General features: G+C 34.5%; 1 protein-coding gene across 1 annotated transcript in view; it reads right to left on the bottom strand.

The window, feature by feature from the left end:
* The window catches only part of PCDH15 (protocadherin related 15), a 920,738-nt gene that overhangs the window by 26,793 nt on the left and 869,972 nt on the right, over positions 1 to 23,973 (bottom strand). Inside the window, exons 30-31 of the mRNA XM_061162074.1 lie at positions 11,011 to 11,187; positions 103 to 321 (exon numbers count right to left, since the gene is read on the bottom strand). Of these exons, the coding sequence (XP_061018057.1) occupies positions 103 to 321; positions 11,011 to 11,187 (396 nt within the window). The remainder of the gene's footprint in view (positions 1 to 102; positions 322 to 11,010; positions 11,188 to 23,973) is intronic.

Below are 23,973 nucleotides of genomic sequence, written 5' to 3'. Positions count from 1 at the left end.
CACCATGAATATTTTACAACTACAAAGCCATTTTACCAGAGGCAAGTTTTTGATATGCCTTCTTGAGGAGCTGTCCTTATTTCAGCAGGTATGAATACTTACTGTCTGTAGCTGACCAAAACCACCAAGATGGCAGGAATACAGCAGAGGATGATGATGAAGGCCAGAGCCAGCAGGGCCCCTTCGGTATAGCCGAGACTTTCTCCTCGCTTTTTAATGCTGGTCACTGCCTCTGGAGTCCGGATCTCCAGAATGCGTCCTCCTTCCCCATAATATGGCTGAAAGTCTTTATTGATATCAAGCAGTTTGCCATCTAAAAATCTTTATTGTTAGATAAACAGTAAAATCAATATTAACAGAGAAGGCCTTTTAGTAAACAAAATATTTTTGGTAATCTCTTTTAATATTTTGTTTAATTATAACATAAGCTGAGTCAGAAATCTTATTATGAATAAGAAAAGCATATATAAAAAGCAAGAGCAATAAAGAAGAGTAACAGTTCTGTGTACCCGTATCAAACATACTAATAACAACGATCCTTACTATGCTTATAGACTTGGCAGAAGTAAATAACGATGTTATTGAAATTTATATCACTATGTTGAGATTATTTATAGTAAATTATTCAGGTGGGATAAAATATAATATTCTAAATTATATAGTACAATTTGAAAATGTGTTCCTGCATTTTATGTCTTTTGGTTCTCAAAATAATTCTGTAAAATCGAACCTTAATACTGATTTACTGCAGACCACAAAGTTGCAAAGTTATGAAAACAAATCTGAGATATCAACCCAAGTCTTCATAGTATTTAATTAGGTTTCACCAGACCACCCTAAATGTCAACACTCTCAAATCTCAAACCAAAATATTTTTATGGGAAAGAATGAACAAATTAAAAGGTTTTCTTCTTCCTAGAAACAGAATACTAAATAAATGATGCAGGCAGTAAATCAGTACACTCAGAATGATAAGAATTGGTGGTTGATTTATCTAGTGCATGCGGCAAAGTCGCTTCAGTCATGTCTGATTGTGGGACCCAGGCTCTTCCACCTGTGGGATTCTCCAGGCCAGAATACTGGAGTGGGTTGCCATGCCCTCCTCCAGGGGATCTTCCTGACCCAGGGATTGAACCCTCATCTCTGTCTCCTGAACTGGCAGGCAGGTTCTTTACCCACTAGCACCACCTGGGAAGCCCAATTTATCTAGTAGTTCTTGCAAACCCTTTCACTAAATAATGCATTTCCAACTATGAGTATTGTGTTGGGGAGAAGAATTAAGGAATAATTGTTACTTAATTTAATTAGACTGAACAGTTTTGTCACATATTTTATGCTGTAATTAGCAGGCATTTTTTTTTAAGATTCCTCAGGAACATTTAAACGGTCTTTTATAAATCCTATAATATTGATATAACAATTATGTTCTTAAAACCACAAAGCCACAAATGTCTTAGGCATTTGTATTTTGATTTCTTAAGACTTCTATCTATAAAAAATGAAATGTCCTACTGTAGAAAATTGAAAGCAAAATAGTTCAAAAAGCAAAATTACTCAAATGCTCATAATGCAAAGATAACAGCTGCTAATATTTTGGTGCACTAATCTTTTTTTTGCTATTAATAAACATTTTTATATATTTGTAATTACACAGCACATACAAAGTGAAAATATAATTTTAGAAACATGTTTTAATATAAAATACTGATGTGAAAAATACAAAGAATTGTGAAAAAAAGATTGAAATGGCTCAAAATTTCACCATCAAATAGTAACTGAAGATTGCTATCCTTGTGCATTTTACAGGCTATTTCTTCCCTTTTGATACCTTTTATTCTAATTTTCCAAGTGATCATGCTGACTTTAAATCTAGTTAAACAAGCTGTTCATAGCTTCTATAAAGAAAAAAAAATAGATGCCTGATATCAGATATGAATTCCTTGGATAGTTTATTAATCTTCCAATTTAGGAAACCTAATGGTTCAAATAACTCATTTCAATTTTAAAGCTACCCAGGTTTTTATTCAAGTTATCATACTATAATACAAGGCAGTTAGGATGCTTTTTTGTTTTTATTTTTTACAAATATGTTTTTGTAGATGAAAAATATGCTTTCTATATCAATTTTTCCTAGACCATTTTCAGATATGTTTAGGAGTACTATAAAGGTTTTTCCATTGTTCCAATCTTGTACAACACTTTGTTTGAATGTTTATCAGGTAAAATAAGAAATTCCAAATGAAATACAGATTAAGAATTACATCACAAGCACTATATCATTAGAAACTGGGAAGGATCAGAAGTAGACAAAGAGTATAAATTGCAGGGAAAAATTATTCCTATCATGCAGACAACAGGTCACTATTCTATTGGATTTTTACTGGATTCTCATTGATATCCAAACCACATAAAGGAAGATTTATTAGTCTTTTTACACTACAATAATTCTATGATTTAGATATTTATTTTGGTTTATTTCTCAATTTAGGATATCATAAGTATTTGTTTACTAGAAGAGAGCATCACATTTGAATCCATAACTGATTTAGAATAATTTTTTGCTCTATATATGAGAAGCAACTTGTCTAGGCAAAAATCCTTTGAGGCATAACATTCTCCTCAAAATATTATGAATTTGATTCCATTGACTTTTGGCATTTATCATACAGATGGAATTTAAGGCGTCAATTTTTGTTCCTTTATGATTAAGTCATTTTTATTTTTGTTTCAATAGTTCTAAAACATAACTCAGTTGCTGTTAAAGGACATGTGACAACATTTTCATTGATTCTGTCTGTGATGTAATGAAATCTTTTATTTTCAGGTTTTGTTTCTGTGATAACTACTACAATTTTTACCTCGTTCAGTTCAGTTCAGTCGCTCAGTTGTGTCCAACACTTTGTGACCCCAATGACTGTAGCAAGCCAGGTTTCCCAGTCCATCGCCAACTCCCGGAGCTTGCTCGAACTCATGTACATCGAGTCGGTGATGCCATCCAACCATCTCATCCCCTATCATCCCCTTCTCCTCCTGCCTTCAATCTTTCCCAGCATCGGGTTTTTTCTAATGAGTCAATACTTTGCATCAGGTGGCCAAAGTATTGGAGTTTCAGTTTCAGCATCAGTCCTTCCAATGGATATTCAGGACTGATTTCCTCTAGGGTTGACTGGTTTGATCTCCTTGCAGTCCAAGGGACTTCTCAAGAATCTTCTCCAACACCACAGTTCAAAAGCATCAATTCTTCAGTGCTCAGCTTTCTTTATAGTCTAACTCTCACATCCTTACATGACTACTGGAAAAACCATAGCTTTGACTAGACAGACCTTTGTTGGCAAAGTAATGTCTCTGCTTTTTAATATGCTGTCTAGGTTGGGCATAACTTTTCTTCCAAGGAGAAAGCATCTTTTAATTTCATGACTGCAGTCATCATCTGCAGTGATTTTGGAGCCAACCAAAATAAAGTCTCTCACTGTTTCCAGAGATATATGCAATTATCAGGTTGTATCTTGATTGTCCTCTAAGTTTGTTTTTACTTCTTTTATCATTTTTTTCTTTCCCTTAATATGCTGTAAGCTTCTTATGTTTATACTTCATTTTGCCAATTTATTTTTCAGATGCCTTTTCATTACAGGCAAGTCCAAGTTTGGATAGTCAATGGATTCTAGGAGATTTTCTCCCTGAAGATGGAAAATGTAGCCCAAAGAAACTTCAGGGTTTGGTTTTTGTTTTTTCCATATTTTTTCTGATTTCAGGACTAAGAGCTCTATTGTCTCCTAACATCCATGTCAATCCTTAAAGATGAAATCTAACTGACCTCTGGAATGTGGACTAATCCACATGTAGTCAATGTGAGCAGAGGAAAGGCATACTCCAAAGGGCCTGAGGGTTCCAGCCTGCTACCATGTGGAAGAAGGTCAACCACACTATTCTTCTGTGGAACATTTTTTACCAGAAAGAGGTAAAGATTCAGGGCATGTAAAACGCATATAGCATTTCTCTTATATGGTCTTTTTCTGTTGAAAATATTAAACTGTTTTCCAATGGTTTCTATAACAGAATTATTTCCAGAGATATAGTCTACCTCTAAGTCACCAGAATGGTATTTCTTTTATTTTGTTTTTCAGCATTTATTACTGATCCCATTTTTCTCCTTGCTTACTTCTTTTAGGAAGGAAATAAAGCTGTCAGATTCAAGATCAATAAAGACTTGATATTTGCTCTTTATTCTCATCCATAGTCTACTTAGCTGCTTGTTAAAATCCTTTTTAAGTCTAAGGGTGAAGTGAACAGATCCCTTACTAGCATTTCAGTTCAGTTCAGTTCAGCTGTTCAGTCATGCCTGATTCTTTGTGATCCCATGGACTGCAGCATGCCAGGCTTCCCTGTCCATCACCAACTCCCAGAACTTGGTCAAACTCATGTCCATCAAGCTGGTGATGCCATCCAACAATCTCATCCCCTTCTCTTCCTGCCTTCAATCTTTCCCAGCATCAGGGTTTTTTCCCAATGAGTCAGTATTTTGCATCAGGTGGCCAAAGTATTGGAGTTTCAGCTTCAGCATCAGTCTTTCCAATGAATACTCAGGACTGATCTCCTTTAGGATGGACTGATTTGATCTACTTGCAGTCCAGGGGACTCTCAAGAGTCTTCTCCAACACCACAGTTCAAAAGCATCAATTCTTTGGCACTCAGCTTTCTTTTTTTTTTTTTTTCATTTTTTTTTTTTTCAGCTTTCTTTATAGTCCAACTCTCTTGTCCATATATGATTACTGCAAAAACCATAGTTTTGACTAGATGGACTTTTGTTGGCAAAGTAATGTCTCTGCTTTTTAATATGTTGTCTAGGTTGCTCATAGCTTTCCTTCCAAGGCGCAAGCTCCTTTTAATTTCACGGCTGCAGTTACCATCTGCAGTGATTTTGGAGCCCCAAAAAATAAAGTCTGTCACTATTTCCACTGTTTCCCTATCTATTTGCCATGAAGTGCTGGGACTGGAAGCCATGATCTTAGTTTTCTGAATGTTGAGTTTTAAGCCAACTTTTTCACTCTCCTCTTTCACTTTCATCTAGAGGCTCTTTAGTTCTTCACTTTCTGCTGTAAGGGTGGTGTCATCTGTGTATCTGAGGTTATTGATATTTCTCCCAGCAGTCTTGATTCCAGGTTGTGTTTCATCCAACCTGACATTTTGCATAATATAGTCTGCATATATGTTAAATAAGCATGGTGATAATATACAACCTTTAAGTAATCCTTTCCCTATTTGGAATCAGTCTGTTGTTCCACACCCAGTTCTAACTGCTGCTTCTTGACCTGCATACATATTTCTCAGGAGGCAGGTAAGGTATTCCCATCTCTTTAAGAATTTTCCACAGTTTGTTGTGATCCACACAGTCAAAGGCTTTGACATAGTCAGTAAAGCAGAAGTAGATGTTTTTCTGGAACTCTCTTGCTTTTCAAAGATCCAACGGATATTGGCAATTTGATATCTGGTTCCTCTGCCTTTTCTCAATCCAGCTTGAACATCTGGAAGTTCACGGTTCATGTACTGTTGAAGCCTGGCTTGGAGAATTTTGAGCATTACTTTGCTAGTGTGTGAGATGAGTGTATATGTCCTAGCATTTAGCCAACGTTAATCCATTATTGCTCTGTTTTCCCTAGATGAGGTAAATTCCTAAGCCAATTTCATATCTTCTGATTCACTCAACTGATGAAGCACATGCAAGCTTATATCCCTGCCTCCATTTACTTGTGTGGAACACCACGTTCAAAGAAGCAGGGCTGGCAGGGGTGGGGGGCAAATTGAGAGAGTACCACTGACATATACACATTACATTTAGTCTGTCAGTCACATTCAACTCTTTGTGAGCCCATGGACTGTAACCTGCCAGGCTCTCTGTCCATGCGATTTCCCAGGCAAGAATATTGGAGTAAATTGCTATTTCCTTCTCCAGGGGATCCTCCCAACCCAAGGACTGAACCCACGGCTCCTTCGACTCCTGAATTGACAGGTGGATTCTTTTACCACTGATCCACCTGGGAAACCCATTTACATTACCATGTGTAAAATAGATAGCTAGCAGGAATCTAGTGTATAGCAAGAGGGAGCTGAGCTAGGGTCTCTGTGATGATCTAGAGGAGAGGAAAGGGGATTGGGAGGGATGCTTAAGAGGTAGGGGGTATATGTATACATATGGCTGATTCACAGGATTGTAAAGCAGAAAATAACATAACATTGCAAAGCAATTATATTCCAATATTTAGCAAAAAAGAACAATGAATAACTCAGAAAAAAAGTACAATATGTAACCACAGACCATCCTGCATTTTACCTTGATTCAGTGTTGCAGTGTACATACCAACGTAGAATGAAGAGGAGGGTGAGCAGGAGGATGTATTTTGTACTTCAAAAGCCCACACCTAAATGGTGGAGGAACAACTGCCTATTTCCTCGGTCAGTAAACACTGTGGGTCTCTGAAATAGTTTCACAGAGTGGCAATGGTTAACATATCTGCCCACATCCTTTCTACTTGGATCTGCTTAATAAAGCAAATCAGGGGTGAACCACTGTTTTCTCTACACCAGTACACAATTCTTTTAACTAGGTTCTAGTATTTTGTTTTCCAATTATTTGAATTTTCAGTATTTTTACTCTTTTTCCTGGATTTAGGAAGTTGAAAGAAGTTTTATCAGACCTTGGTAGTTAGATTCATTTTAAATTACGTATTTTTAAACACTGCAATTCTAAATGCAGTTTGTAAAATATACCAGCTTTTTCTACCTTCTTCTTTATCTCTTATTTACTATCTGAACAGGCTAATGTTAAGCATCCTGGGCATATAAAAAATATGTACAAGCTAAAATTGCATTTGCTTATTTTCAAATTTAATTAAGTTTCATTTTAAAATAGAATTGTCTGTTTCTGCTCAGGAGGCAGAATGCCACAGGAGAATGTGGCACCCACCCTAATGACTGGAAAGTCTATAAGATTGAAATTATAAATTTTTTGCAAGCAAAACAAAACAAAACAAAACTGAATTGCAAAAGGTAACAGTTCCCTCCAACAGTGAGATGGGACCATGCATTGTTTCATCTTTCTTAGAACAAGGTAAAAATAGTGTTATAAATTTAAATAATATAAATCAACTAAAATTTTAATAAATGCTTAAAAGCTAAGTATGTATCAGCATATAGGTTAGAAAAAGTTACCCACAAACACACATGGGATTTGCACTCATTTGCAAACTCTTCCGTATGGACCACTATAAGATAGATTGGGTACAGAGCAGGGAACCAGAGAAAATCCTCTACATAGTGAAGGGATACAGGAAGTAATCAGCTAAGGCTGAGGTGCTCTGCTGTCTGCAATTCCCTGGACTTGTATCTCATACAAAGCAAGAGCTACATAGAGAGAGAGGAAGGAAAGCTTAAGTGAAGGCCCACTGCCTCTGGAAAAGAGTCATGAGCAAAGTTTCCCCCATTTGGGGGAGAAGAAGGAGATTTCTGTCCAAAGACCCTGCAAAGTAGAGGTCTACTACCTGGGGGGGAGAGGCAGGGACTCTCTTAGACACAAGAACCTCCACAGTTATGAAGTAGATTATGGATGCCACAAGAAGGAGCAAAAGAAAAGATGAGAAAGCCCTGTCCTAAGTCCTAGGCACACGGACTAGACAAGGAAAATAGAACCTCCCAAACCCATCATTGTCCCATCCCCATCTTAAGAGTAGAACCAAGCAGCAAGCAAGGGCCATTTACTGCATCAGGAGAGTAAGAGAATGGAGAGAAAGCCCTCTGTCACAGACATTCAGGGACTGCTGAAAGATAAAGAGAGCAGCAGAACTAGACAGATAATTCAGGTATCGGAACTGTCACATAGGGACTCTAACACAACTCTGATTAATATTTTATGCGATCTAGTATAATGTGGAAAACATGCCTGAAATGAGAAATTCAGTAAGGTGGTAGAAATTGTAAGAACCAAATGGAAAAGGAGAAAAACATTTTTTAGAAAGACATAAAAATAAAGAACTCTAATGTGCTTAAGGAAAGGCTAACGCAGATGAATCAATGAACTTGAAAAAAGGGCAACAGAAATTATCCAAAGAAAATACAAAGAGACAAGAATGTTGGGGGAAGGGAGAAGAACAAGAATAAAGCACTCAAAAGCTATGAGGAAAAAACAAATTTTAATTGGAGTCTCAGAAAAGGAATACAGACAGAATAGGGTATAAGAAATATTTGAAGATATTTTGTCTGAGAATATTCCAGAAATGAAAAATAATAAGAACAAAAACTCCCCAGACAAAAATGCAGATTAAAGGTACTCAAAGAACCTCAAGAATAAAAGCAAGATAAAAAAGATATGCATAAACTACAAAAAATCTAAGCAATTCAGATAACTCAAAATGAGAAAAATCAAAAATATTCATAACCTCATGAAATAAGATATGTAATTAAAGAATATTAATGTCATTCCAGTTTTCTATGCATTTATCTGTTTTTTTTAAATTTTTTGATATAGCTAAATCAGTTTTCAAAAATCGAAGTGAACGCCTTGGAGGAAGTACTTTTTTTTGTTTCTAATGCTTTTTCCAGAAAATTCTAACATTCTTAGCTTTTAGGATAAGGGAAAATTGAGAGGATAATCCTATTTCCATTGGTCTGGACACTAGCCAACAATCCTAATGTCCTAGTGTATTTGTTCAGTGTTAAAAATAAATATACAAAACCTTTTATAACTTTAGAATAGATAATATTGTCTGATAACATCTTTGCATTATCAGCCTTGCATTATGTAATATATCTATGCAATTTCATTACAAAATATGTCAAGAAACAATTCTAGGGTTTAAATTAGACCAGTGTTCCACAGCTGCTAGTTCAAGGTGAAGACTGATAAGAAAAAAATTTTAATACTTCACAGATATTCTGTCCTCTCCTCAATATAATTTTTTAAAGTTTATAGTTACTATATATCTTTTGTTTTCTTCTTGGCTATAATAGTTATTGAATTGAATTTATAGTTCTACTCTTCACAATATAATGTAGGTTTGAGAAAAGTTGTTTAGAATGAAGAATGTGTATCTTATATTTCATACTGTCAGTTGAAATCAAATTGGCTTCAGTTTCCAAATCTTTTATCTCTAAAATATTTGTAAGTACAATTCAAATTATAATCAACATTATTTTCCTCTCTAGAGACAGGTTGTCATCCTAAAGACAGAGATATTTTTAAATTTTGTAAAATAACTTAAATTCAATCTATCATCATATTTTGAAGTAAAACAAATATATATATAAAAGAATGCAGATGAATTTAAATAAATATTAATAATGAAAATTAATAGAAAGAACATATATAAATTACTTTTAAAGTGTATTCCTAAAGAACTTTTAAATTAATAAAGTAAGCAAATATTGACTTAGCAGACTTAAATGCTGCTTCATTTGGATGGTGATTCTAAAGCCTGAGAGGAAGCCATTGCTTCATTCGTTTGTGTTTCCTCACAGTGATTAGTATATTATCTTGCAAACGGCCAAAATGTCTATTATATACACATTTATTTAATCTTAATTATTAATATTTGACAACTATGTCTTTTAAAAAATTAAGTTGATATTAAATCAGTATTTTATCGTTGCTAAAATAATAGTTGAATGTTGATGAACAGATATAAAGTAAAACTAAATTCAGGATTCATGAGTTTTAATAAATAAATGGGTAAACACTTACTAAATAAAAACATGCACCCATATATGGACATACATGTAAATTTATATATGCATATATTTATTTATATGCTGTTTATTATATAGAGAGACAAAGAAAAACTAAATTCTGAAATAATGGGTTTTGGAGATATATATGTAGCTTATACTTATATATACACAAACATCTCTGAATATTTGGAATATACACATTTTATTATATAACAATATGTATTTTTACTATAATATGTGTTTTACTTTGGTTAAGAACTACATGCCAAGAATCTTTTGAACACTAGGTGTCACTAAAGTAAAGGAGAAATTAACAACAAAAGCTGTTCTAGAATAACTTCCGAAGGAGACTCTATAACAGCGTTTTGTTTATGATTCTGTTATTTTCCTTATTTTTAGGACTTATAACTCATATATTCAAATTCACACCAGGGTGCAATGTCACATGGACTTAGGTAGAAGCGACTATATCCTCTGCTTTCCACCAGCAAATCAGGGAAAAATCAGATACTAATTTTTGCCTATTCAGGAAGACCTTGAAGAAATTAGGCTTCTTCTTAAAATTCAAGCCTATGAATATCATTGCAGGCAAACTGCCACTTTAAGAATAAATCTGTGCTTTCCTCTCTAAGAGCCAGGTTTGTGGAGTAAGAGTGGAAGAAGATGAAAGGTGATCTCATTGAACTGCTTCTTGCTCTTAAGCATAATGGATCTTCTGACATCTCAAGGAGAAGGAGAAAGATTCTAGACATGAGCACCCTAGGCATTCCTTCTTAGATTTTTTTTTTTTTGCTCACACTTCACTTTAAAAAACAATTTGGTGGGTTTTAAACTTTCAAGTGAGGATTCCCTTGTAGCTCAGTTGGTAAAGAATCTGCCAGCAATGCAGGAGACCATTCGATTCCTAGGTTGGGGAGATCTCCTGGAGAAAGAAATGGCAACCCACTCCAGTATTTTTGCCTGGAGAATCCCATGGACAGAGAAGCCTGGTGGGCTATAGTCCATGGGGTCACAAGAGTTGGATGTGACTTAGTGACTAAACCATCAACCACCACCAAACTTTAAGTACTTATAGCCTTAAATTAGGATTATCTATGGGTGATATTGAGAAGGCAATGGCAACCCACTCCAGTACTCTTGCCTGGAAAATCCCAGAGATGGTGGAGTCTGGTGGGCTGCCGTTTATGGGGTCGCACAGAGTCAGACACGACTGAATCGACTTAGCAGCAGCAGCAGCAACAGCATGGGTGATATTGGAACCACAGTGCTGTTACAGACAAAAAAAGTACTCACTTAAAAAGCTCATTTCTGTCGATGGCTCTGTTGGTTTGGGGGTCGATTGCATAGACAGTCAAGTCACACTTGGTATAATCTTCTAGAGAAAAGGCATCACCATGCCGGCGAGCACCAATGGACTCCACCACAACCTTGGCACCAGGAATTTGCTCCTGAACATAGCGATCCAAAATCCTATAAATCAAACAAAGCACAAACATGACATTCTGACAGATTAACTAGGGGGAAAAATCACCCTCATCTTGAAATGACATTTAGTAAATGAAAAATGATGACAGCCTGGTTTTTGCTAATGTTTAGTGAATACTAACTCTTGAAAAAAATTCTCCATGTATTTAGAACATTTAACTCCCAATGATGCTAGACACTGAATAAGGTAGAAAGAGGTCATCAACCATGTCCTCTTTAAGTCTAGACTTTTAAAATTTATGGTACCAACTGAGCTTTTACATGGCTCATGAGAAATACCAACTAGTGTTGTACAAATAAAGCTGTCTGTGCTTTATAGGAGCCATGGGGTCTTAGAACTCTTGAGTTCATATGGTTGGTGTTATAAATTACACCTTCACGAGATTTTGTGATACATGCCATATAGCTATATACCAAGGTGCAAGAGTAGGATACCTGTTTCCCTCAGTGTATAAAGAACCTTAGAAAACTTTAGCAGTGGAAGAATGTAGATATTTTCCTTTGCCAGATTTATCAGATTATGAAAAAATCCTCAGAGGCTATTTAGGTGAATACAGATAACTAAAGTGAAAGTGTTACTTACTAAGTCCTGTCCCATTCTTTGTGACCCCATGGACTGTATGTAGCCCACCAGGCGCCTCTGTCCATGGAATTCTCCAGGCAAGAATACTGGAGTGGGTTGCCATTTCCTTCTCCAGGGCATCTTCCCCACCCAGAGATCGAACCTGTGTCTCCTGCATTGCATAGCAGACTACCAACCCTGCCACTAAATAACGAAAAGATATATCATTTAGTACAGAATTGGTAATATTCAGTAGAAAAAAAAGAAATAACATTAACTCATAGGTAATTTTCTGTAAAGTACAATTTTTTTTCTAATTGGATAATGATTTTAATTGAAAGTATAAATTATAGTCAAATAAAGGCAATTTCCATAATGTTCTTTTTCTTATTAAAAACTTCATATTATTAATCCTTGAAGATTAACACTAGAATGCATATTATTAAATATAGGCATTTATATGTAACTGAATTAATTTTAATAGCTAAACATGACAAATAGAGTCCAAGCTGTGAAGCATTTGGGGGGAATGAGGAATAACATATTCTAAAGAATTTTGATACACCAGGAAATAGCTTTTACTTCAGATGCCAAAATTGACCTGTTTTCTCCTCTATTAAAAAAAAATATACTGCCTTCAGAGTCTGGTACGTACTTGGTTTGCCCTGTTGAAAGAGAAGCAGGATATGAAGCTTTGGAGGAACTGGCTGTACCACTGAGCACACGTCTATGGTGTGCACCCCAGAGGATATCGTCAGTGTCAATGAAGTGTCTTCTTGTTTACTTTAAACTGGTGTGGAAGAGCATAGTTGAAGTTTCTCTTACTGAAGTACTCCTCATTCTTTTCTTTTTCTCACATTATCAAGATTTTTTTCCTTAAACATTTAGAGATATTTTGGGATAAAGCTAAATAAGTTCAGATCTGAAGACTTTTTTTTTTAACCTTTTCCTGATAAATATACTAAAACTAAATTTAATTGTTTTAAAATATGAACATATTTTGTAAAAATCAATCTTTCTATTATCTATGTCCATATACCTAAGCATTTCTACAATATCTGCCTACTATCTCTCTCTATATATATTATATATATATATAACATTGCACATATACATATATATAAATATATATGTGTGAGATTCATTAGAATGAATTTTTAGAACTTGATCTTCATATGTACATAGATAAAGGTTTGCTTCCAATTTTTGTTAACCTCATTTTTTAAAAAAATGTAACTCTCTAAGTACTTTGAATTGGCAAATATAAATTAAAGCTAATGTTTACATTGCCCGTATTTTATTTCACTCCAATTTATTAAGCCAATTCACACATACATGTTGAAATCAAATGTCTTGTGGATTTACAGTTCGTAATTTCATCAAGAAATTCTACCAGTATAAGTATTTGTGGAGAAGGCAATGGCACCCCACTCCAGTACTCTTGCCTGGAAAATCCCACGGACGGAGGAGCCTGGTAGGCTGCAGTCCACCGGGTCGCTAAGAGTCCAACACGACTGAGCAACTTCACTTTCCCTTTTCACTTTCTGGCATTGGAGAAGGAAATGGCAACCCACTCCAGTGTTCTTGGCTGGAGAATCCCAGGGACGGGGGAGCCTGGAGTGCTGCCTTATGGGGTCGCACAGAGTCAGATACGACTGAAGCGACTTAGCAGCAGCAGCAGCATAAGTGTTCGCATGCTACTAGGTCACTGTCAATTTATGATATTATGACTTTGAAGGCTTTAATTAATAGAAGACGTCTGCTTCAAGTGAAAGTGGAGTGAAAGTGAAAGTCGTTCAGTTGTGTCCAACTCTTTGCCACCCCATGGACTACACAGTCCATGGAATTCTCCAGGCCAGAATACTGGAGTGGATAGCTTTTCCCTTCTCCAGGGGATCTTCCCAACCTAGGGATCAAACCCAGGTCTCCCGCATTGCAGGTGGATTCTTTACGAGCTGAGCCACAAGGGAAGTCGAAGAATACTGGGTAGCCTATCTCTTCTCCAGGGGATCTTCCCAAACCAGGAGTTGAACTGGGGTCCCCTTCATTGTAGGCAGCTTCTTTACCAACTGAGCTATCAGGGAAGTCTAACTTTAATAAAATAAGTTCTATAATTTAGAATTTATATATATATGTGTATGCATATGCACATACAGGGAGAGAGAGAGAAGGATCTATAATACTCTTTATTAGTCTGTAACATCTGTGTCATGCACAAACACTGTATCAAGGGAGATGCCTGTGATGATGTTTATATAATGTTAATTATGCCCTGAATCTAAATTCTTGGAAGTGATACATCAATTGAAAATATAAGTAGTATAATCGAACATTTGGCAGTATGGTATTTAATCATGGCAACATTTTTCTAAACAACAAACTGTCTGATCTGTGAAGAATTAAATACAGTGTTAATGAATTGGTATAATAATTATAATACTTAAAAAAATTAAATTTACACTTAGGGTTTATTGTTCTAATTCAGTTTAAAAGATCAGTAGCATACTCATAATATTTAGTAATATGTTATTACGTGATCTTTAGACAAAGTTTCAAAGTTTTTATAAAGAAATATGTTAATACAATTATGTGTATTATATGTACACATGTTTATATCTAAATATATGTATATATAACATTTTACTGTGCTACCACATGATAGCTAATTATTTAAAATTTAAACTAGTTTCTAATTTACTTTAAAAATTTCAATCTATATGGCCTTCTTATAATAAATATTGAAAGAGAAAGTTTTTTAAGCAAAACACCTTTTTTTTAAATCACAGACTAAGAGAACTAATAAACAACTGGCTCAGTTAACTGTTTTATTATCAAAGGTAGTTATTTTTGGCTTATTCCCCTAAATTTTAATTTACAGCATCACTTATCCAATTTCTTATATATGTAATTCACCAGAAATTGTGTTATAAAAAAATAAGTGTAGCAGCTTTACTGAAATAGTTTTTTAGCTAAAACAAGTATTTACTTATGGCTAACTTTTATTTTTTCACACTAAATTTGTTACACCAATCATCTTTTCAGTTACCTATTTATGTGAATGAGCCACAATAAAATTACCATTTGATGGGCGTTTCTGACCTTGTGTTAGAGCAGCTCACTCCTCCTCTACCCATCACCCCAAAAAAATAGATTGGGTTTTTAATTAAGTCTGCCTTCTAAGAAGAATTGTGCATAGGGAGTGGTTAGGAACCCAACCTGCTGCTAGCTCATAGATGTAGATTCTAATTAAATTTCCACCACTGGCATCTGTGTGTTTGTGAAAATTACTGAGCCTCTCATAGTTTTAGGAAACTCTTCTCTGCAAAGAGGAAAATAATAATTTCTACCTCAAAGGCCTCTATGAGACATTATTTAGATAACACTCAATTAAGTGCACAAAGCCCAACAAATAAAAAACATGCCACAAATGTTAGCTATTTGTTGTGGTGGCTGTAAAAAAACTCCTCAGATTTCATGACTGTAAACCCTACTTAGCCTTTTGTTGAAGTAAATATGTTTTATATTTAACCAGCAACATAGGGAGCTCCACTCCAGGCACCTGTCAATATTTTTTCAAAAGCCTGGCTAAAAGAATCAATAGGCACTGCAGATGGCCAGAGGGTTAGCAGCACAGCACAGTTCCTAATATTCTAAACTCATTTCCTCTCATGAAACAGACTTGTAGAGCCTCTGCCCAGACCATATCCTCAGCAACATTCCAGGTTCCATAGAACATTTTCTTAAAGACATTAGGAGATATCTTTTCTAAGATGTCCCACAGGATAGAAACATTCCTCCAATCCTGCATTTCACTCAGAAATAGTTCTACATTTCCACTGGAAGTGATTCTTTTTTTTTTTTTCCTTAATTTTTTAACTGATTCACATTTTTTTCCAATTTTTTGTGTGCTTCTTTCACTTTGGCCTTAAAATGATGAAAACCAAGTTTGTTTCCTACTTTGTAGTGTCTCTGCAGGATGCTTTAGCCTCTTTATTACCAGTTTCATTTACATTCTTTCCACAATGTCTTTCTATTCTGTTTGCAATATTCAGTTTCTGACTTATGTTAAATGTTTTTTATCTTGTTTCACTGTATGAATCATTATAAACTTCATTAATTCTCCTTGAATAAAGTTAAAAATTTTAAAAAAAAACCTAAATGTAACCTCTATTACAACTTAGACATAAGTGAAATTATTAATAAAATGGTTTGTGTTGCTGCTGATACAAATGGAATTTTCTTATATAAACACGTAGTTGAATTTATTCCACAAGCTAATAAAATAGCAGCACAGAAAGGTAAATTGTATAGAAGTTGGAAAAAGTTAAGAGAAGAACTACAAAGATGATTTAGAGAATAGAGGCACCAATCATTGCTAATCAGGTATCTGAATTGCGTGGCTGCGCAAGAACACAATGTATTTACCTTGTACCATGGCCTGGAAATAATTATAGATAATAAGCTGTTCTAATTGGCAAAACTTCTCGACCATAAAACAAAAAAATATGAGAGAAAGAAGTATTTTGAAAGGAAAAAAAATGCCCACTATGTATCTTGGATATCTTTATAAAGCAGCTGTGATTCATGTTTTTAATGGAATCATAATATCAAGATATTATTGTCATCTGGCAACTGCTTTCTAGTTATTTTCTATTTGGTGCAAGCAAAAACTCTGAAAAATAAACTGAATGATATGATATTTGGGAAAAGTAAACAGAGATTATAACACTTTACATTTTCCCCCCTATTGTTTGCTTTAAAATATTTATTCAAATTCTTCTAAAATATATAGCACAAATAATAAGTTAAATAAAAATATTACAGTCAATATTATGGTACCTTCATTAAAATTGTCTCTTATGAATTAAATTTATTTTTATTTCCCACAATCTAGCTCAACCTATTCTTTAAGCTTGCTCTTTTCTTAAGTAAAATACTTGCTCCAACACTGCTTTATTTTTTAATGTTTGTGTTCTTCTTTCAGGGCAAACAAAGACAATGTAAAACCATCTCTATCAGCCCTAAAACTAAAAAACAGGGTTTTTAAAATGAGTATTTCAAGCATTTTCAGTTAAGAAGATTCTACTTATCTCTTTTGGCAAACAATAGCAGTTGCTCAAATATATCAAACATTATTTTTAAATAAAATCAAAATGTCCTCAGTGGAATTCTAAAAAAGCATTATGTTTGTTTGTTTGTTTTTTTTTTTGCTTTGTTTTCGTTGTTTCTGGGGGAAAAAAAAGGAAAAAAAAATTAGGGGCAAATATATTGAATCTGACAAAATATATAATCTAACATCTAAGCACCATTCTTTAAATGTGTGTGTGTGTGTGTGTTGTTAAGAAAAATGGAAGAGGGACACAATTATGTATTTACATTTTTCTATATCATATATATCAGATGGCAAATATAAGTTTAGAAGACTCATTTATTATCCTTCAATACTTTCTTCTTTCTCCCCAGAGAAACTGGTAGTTTTGACTCTAAGCATTCAGAAATGTGTTAATCAATCAATGGTGAGTATAGTCATTAAAATATGAATAAACCTATTGAAAGCAAACACATTGACATAATTAGCTCTACTGAATCAACATATAGTAGAATCTAAAGAAAAAGTAAAATCTAGTTGAAAAGACTCCTTGTGATTCCATCGACTCTAGCCCACCAGGCTCCTCTGTCCATGTAATTCTCCAGGCAAGAATACTAGAGCAGGTTGCCATTCCCTTTGACAGGGAATCTTCCCCACCCAGAGACGGAACCCTGTCTCATACATTGCAGACAGATCCTCTACCATCTGAGCTACCAGCAAAGTCCGAAAAGTAATTAGCTTTGGTTATTTCTTCAAAGTACATAAGTAACAACTTCAGATACTATTTTGTACAAGTCAAATTGTATTCTGGGCAATCTTAATTTTGTAAAAAACTATGACTTCTTGTAACATAATGAGTTGAAAAATGAGTATTTCCTTTAGGAAAGACAGGAAGTTACTTCTTCCTCTGTGAAAATGAAGCCCCAAACTAAGTATTTCAGAAAAATAGTAGGTGAATCCCTTATGTGTCATAACAATGAATCACCTAGACTGAATAAAACCAAATTACATTTATCATTTTTTTAAAGGAATCATGATATATACCTTGAATATTAAAAAATTTGGATTTCATTTTATATTGAGTTTATGTTTTATTTTTATGACTGGCTTCAATTTACTTAATAGGCAGCTATTAGATGCCTATTACAAAAAACACTATTTTCAAAAGTTGTGCTATTGAAATGTCTATGCTTGATAATCTGATAAAATTAGATCATTTATAGTCATTCTCTGTTGATAACCTCAACTTCATCTATGTGTTAAGAATACTTCAGCAAAATTGACATGTGATTGGAGATATTTATAGCAATTCAATTTAGAACATAGTAGATGAGAAAAACTACACAACCATAAATTTTCAATACAATAAAATATTTCATACATCCCAGCTGGGCCTATATTTTTTTAACATATTTTCATTGGTTTGATTGGATAACACCATAACTGATATCTATAATGTACTCAGTTCACATGGAATAAATGAGATAAAATTAAAAAAAAAAATCTCAATGTAGAGCTAAAAATGTGACTGTGGGGAACAGATAATGGAACTTTAACCCATTACCAAGTTGGGAAATTAGTATCATGATGATGAGAGAGGACTGACATTCAGGGATTTTATTGATATGAATCAAGTATTGCCATATAAAGTCAATCCTTTCCAAGAACACAATACTATTATTTTCACATGTATAATTTTTATCAAATTTTTCAGTGTTCAAGTATGGCAAATATTATTTGGCTTTGTTTGCTCAGACCCAACACCTAGGAGTCATTATTGTATCTTACTTTTTCCCATATGTCCAATTTATAACAAATTCTGTAGGTTGTATCTTCAAAAATTATATCCTTAACTCCTCCCTGTGTCCATACCTACCATCAGTTCCAAGCCACATTGAACCCTCTCCTGGACTATTGTTCTAGACTCTTAACTGGTCTCCTGATTTCCCACTTAACAACCTTTTAACACTTAAACTACAATGTTATTTCTCTGTGTAAAACATTTAAAACAAAATGCCCAAAAGAAATACAATGCAAGTTACACATATAAATTCAAATTTTCTGTAGCCACATAAAAAAATTAAAAATAAAAATGTGTTGAGGTGAATTTAATATATTTTTTAACTGTATATATCCAAAATGACCATTTCATATATAATCCATATAAAAACATTAAGGAGATATTTTACTTTTTTTGGTATTAAGTCTTTGAAATCTGGTGTATATTTTATATTTGCAGCACCTCTCATTTGGACTTTTCACTTTTCATGTCCTTAAGAACCACATGTAACTAGTAGCTACTACGCATGTATGCATGTTAAATTTGCTTCAGTTATGTCTGACTCTTTGTGACCTTATGAACCATAGCCCATCGGGCTCCTTTGTCCATAGGATTCTCCAGGCAAGAATACTGGAATGGGTTGCCATATCCTCCTCCAGGGGATCTTCCAGACCCAGGGATCAAACTCAAATTTCTTACCTCTCCTGAACTGGGAGGCAGGTTCATTACCACTAGCTCCATCTGGGAAGCCCAGGACTTTCTACTTTACACAAAGTAAAATGTTAAAATCATCCAGGTGGCCTATGAGATCCTATATAACTCATTTCCTACATTAACATCTATACCTTGATATGCCAAACATATTACTAACTCTGAATTTTCATATATGTAGTGTCCTCTCTCTGCGATAACTTTCTCTACTCCTGCCTCCCCACATCACCAGAGACAAATAACTTTCTCCCTCACTTAGGTTTCTGCTAGATTTCTGCTTATTAGAAAGGTTTTCCTCAATCATCCTATATGAAATAATATGTCTGTTTCATAATATATATTGTTAGTTTTACTTGTTTTTATTATAGTTATTACTGCTTGACATCAAATTATGTATCATTTATTATTCTTATCCTATTTGCTATTTTCCCCCAGGAACAAGGACTTTGCTTAATTTCACTGTTAAATCTTCAGTGCTTACAACTAAGAACTACTCTTTATTTAATGACTACATTGCCAGCTTCAGGATATGGCTGCATACTCATTCACTAAGTCATGTTGGACACTTTTGCAACCACATGGACTATAGCCCTGCAGGCTCCTCTGTCCATGGAATTTCCCAGGCAAGAATACTGAAGTGGGTTGTCATTTTCTTCTCCACAGGATCTTCCCAACCCAGCGACTGAACCAGCATCTCCTCCATTGGCAGGCAGATTCTTTACCACTGGGCCACCAGGGAAGCCCCAAGTTATGGATACTAGGAATCAAAAAGTTTAATTTCCTGGTCCAAGATTTCCTAACCACTAGTGGGCCAGGGCTTAAGCCTAGATCCTGTGAATTCAAAAGGAAAAGCCTTCCTAGGAAAAACTGCTAATATATCACTTGGGAATTTCACACAAGATTTTCTTTAAAGTGTTTTCTTATAGGAGTTAGAATAGAAAAAACAAGCATTGTAAATTTTTCTCTCTACAAAATATAATGCTCCAAATTAGGAATCGCTAATTTAGAGCCCACTAGCTAAATCAGCCTTACCTGTTCTTGAAAATAAAGTTTTATTTACAAAAGGATTTTGCTATGATGATTACTAATTATTCTTAACAGTTAAATATTTTAATAACAAAATTAATTTAATGAAGCAGCAAAATTTAAATAATATCATTAAAAGTACAAATATTATTTTTAATTTATTATTAGTAAACTATTAACATATCCCTTTACAGAAAATTCCCTGAGCTTCCCAACTCTAGAGCAAAATGTAGATAAAAATGATCAACAATAATGTGTTTATTGATTTGCCTTTCAACTCCACCTTTCCTCTCAACACTAAGTCTTATGAAGATTTAAGACAATATAAGTGCTGGCTTTTATTTTTTATTGTTTCCTAGATTTTCTTCTGAAGTGATTTTATAATTCTTACCCCAGAAATAAACATTTTGGCTAGATTTCTAAAGTATGTTTTGTAAGCTCTATTCCAGGAGCTATGGATTAATTACACTGACTCATTTCAGATGCTCTGTAAGTTTTTCATGGAACTATTAGGCTCCTTCACACCAAAGCAATAACTACATCAATAAAGTCCTAATTTCACTGAATTTTCATGTTGTATTTAGAAAATAAGAAGCATTTGACCAACTCTAAGACCTAAGTTACCAATTCTGATTTATATTATAACACAATATTTCTAAATTCTTTTATCTATATTTTTGAAAATGCCATTTCCACAGATTCTTACCATTTAAATTTTAGAATCCCAAGCATCTTTTATTTATATGAGCTTCATGGTGAAGTGAAAAGAGCAAGGAGGAAAACACAAAATGCAAACAATTCTTAGCTTCTTTAGACACTCTTGCCAATCATTTGTATGTTATATAAGATCTCTTTAACCTTACCCTCACAGCTATTTCTCCTACACCTTAATCTCAAGAATTTGTAACAGAAAAACAATGCTCACAAATAGATAAATGCTAAGATCAATCTAAGATGCCTCAAAACACAAACATACGAGGCCACTCATAAGGGGCACAGATTCCCATTAAGGGAGAATTTGCTGAATATATTAATATAATTAGAAAGACATGTGTTTCATTGCAAAAGGTCATTTGGTTACTTCTATAAGCATTAAAAAATGAAGTAATAAAAGAAAAAACAAATTTTTAGTAGAGCTATTTAAGCCAGTTCCAAGAAAGTGGGAAGTAATTATTATCATTTCTATAGCAGCTAACATTTACTCTTTGAGCATTCTATTTTCCAGGCATCATGCTCTTAGTTATCAAAGGACATTAACCTCTTTTGAAAAATCTTCCCAATTGTGAAATGAATTTGTTAGATCATTACATTTTTCTTTGATCTACTCTCCCAATTTGTGCTGATTTTGTGCTTATCAGGAACACTTTGGATTATGATCTGGCCACTTCCCTAGTGGCTCAGCAGTAAAGAATCCACCTGCAATGCAGGAGATGCAGGAGAAGCGAGTTTGATCCCTGGGTCAGGAAGATCCCTTGGAGAAGGAAATGGCAACCCTCCCGTATTCTTGCCTGGAAAAATCCCATGGAGAAGAGGAGCCTGGTGGGCTAAAGTCTATGGGGTCTCAAGAGTCAGACACAGCTGAGCGACTGAACACACACACAAAGGAGAAACATAAAAATGTTGACCATATGGAGTTTGTTTTCCCATCTTAAGATAGAGATGTCTCAGGAAATACAGAAGATAGCTTTGAAGGTGATGTGACTTATCTAAGAATACCTATAGGAAATGTATATATTGGTTAGTCTGATCTTTGGAATAATAAATTCCTATTTTTAAGTACCAAGTTGTCACTCTGCTGTCTACTTTGTCTATGTGTATGCTTTCATTATGCCCTCCATTCTCTCACCCCCAGCCCTGGGACATGAAGCATTTGGGGCTTCATGGTGCTGAATCAGATCTAACAGTCTTTATCACTACTTCCATCTTCTGTCTGCTAAAGTTGATTTCAAGAGGAATCATAATGACTATAAACTATATGATTCCAAGGGTATGATCTTCTGGAAAAGGTATAACTATGGAGATAGTAAAATGATCACTGATTTCTGGGGGTTAGTGGGAAAGGTTTGAATAGTTGGAGCATGGAGGATTTTTTAGAGTAGTGAATCTATTCTGTATGATACTACAATGATAGATATAGTAGTCCAAACCACAAAATGTACAACAACAAGAGTGAACACTATGTAGACTATGGATTTGAGATGATTATGATGTGTCAACATAGGTTTATTGATTGTAACAAATGTACTATGGTGCAAGATATGGATAGTGAGGGAAGCTATGTGTGAGGGGGGTTGAAGGAGAAGTATATGAGCATTCTCTGTATCTTCTGCTCTATTTTACAATGACATAAAACTTCCCTGGAAAAAATGTCTTTTTAAAAAGGGACCCAAAATTTTTGTCTTTAAAAATCTCTAAATTAACAGATTGTAAAAAACAAACAAAAAAAGACATCCTGTAAAAGGGAATCTGGCATGCACATGCTATGCTTACCACACTAGCAAACTTAGGTTTACTTATGTGCTTAGTCACTCAGTCATGCCAGACTCTTTGTGACCCTTTGGACTGTGGCCCGGTAGGCTCCTGTGTCCATGGGCTTTTTCAAGCAGGAATACTGGAGCAGGTTTGCCATTTTCCTCCTCCAGGGTATCTTCCCAGTCCAGGGATCAAAACTGATGTCTCCTGCATTGCAGGTGGATTCTTTACCCACTGAGCCATCAGGGGCTTCCCGCAAATGTATGTTTAATTCTATCTAAAGTAACACAAGATTGACATCAAACTAATTTGCTTGAATCCATAATCCATAATCTGGCCTCCATTACTAAACTATATTTTTTGACTAGAACATGCCAAAACTCTGAGATCTCTCTGCCTTACCCTACTGACTTTGGGTCACTAACCTCATTTGCATAGAATATCTATTGTTCATTGAATGTTCACAAATTTCATAGTCCTAGAAGAGTCCTAGATGGCTTATATTATTTAGTTCTCACAATATTCTATGAAAGGAGTTTTATCTTGTCAACAACTGGTGAAATTGAGTCTGGGGAAGATTAAACTATTTGCCCAAGCTGTGTTTCAAGCACAATATTATATGAAGTCCAAACTTCTTTCAAAGATGCCTGATTTTTCTTTTTCAAATCTTCATATCTATGTAGGAGGAATAAATCATATAATTGCTATGAAATTATACTTTTACATTCCCATTTTCAGTTTTTATAAATTTTGTCTCAATATGAAGAAAAGAACATCATGATTTTGCTTGCACAAAACTTTCATTCAGGAAAATGCATCAAAAGCTTACTATATAACTGGAATTATAATAGTGAAAAGTAGATTTCCTATCTTTATAAAGCTTATGTTAAATTGATATATAATATAAATATTAGATATGCTTTGAACAAAAGCAGGGGTTGAAAAGAGTGTCATCTCTTTTGGATGGTATAATCAGAAAAAGCCTGTTCCAATAGATGACATTAAAACAGCTAAGAGACAAACAAGATGCTAACTTTTTTCAGGTGTAATCAGCTACTATTTAATAAAGGTTAAGCATATATAAACCACTTTTACAGAAGTAAACAAGATACTCTCTGATCGCTATTCCAT

This window comes from Dama dama, chromosome 15, assembly GCF_033118175.1.
Source record: "Dama dama isolate Ldn47 chromosome 15, ASM3311817v1, whole genome shotgun sequence".
Taxonomy (NCBI): domain Eukaryota; kingdom Metazoa; phylum Chordata; class Mammalia; order Artiodactyla; family Cervidae; genus Dama; species Dama dama.
The sequence above is the reverse complement of the archived record's forward strand: the minus strand, read 5'-3'. Positions and strand labels throughout refer to the sequence as shown.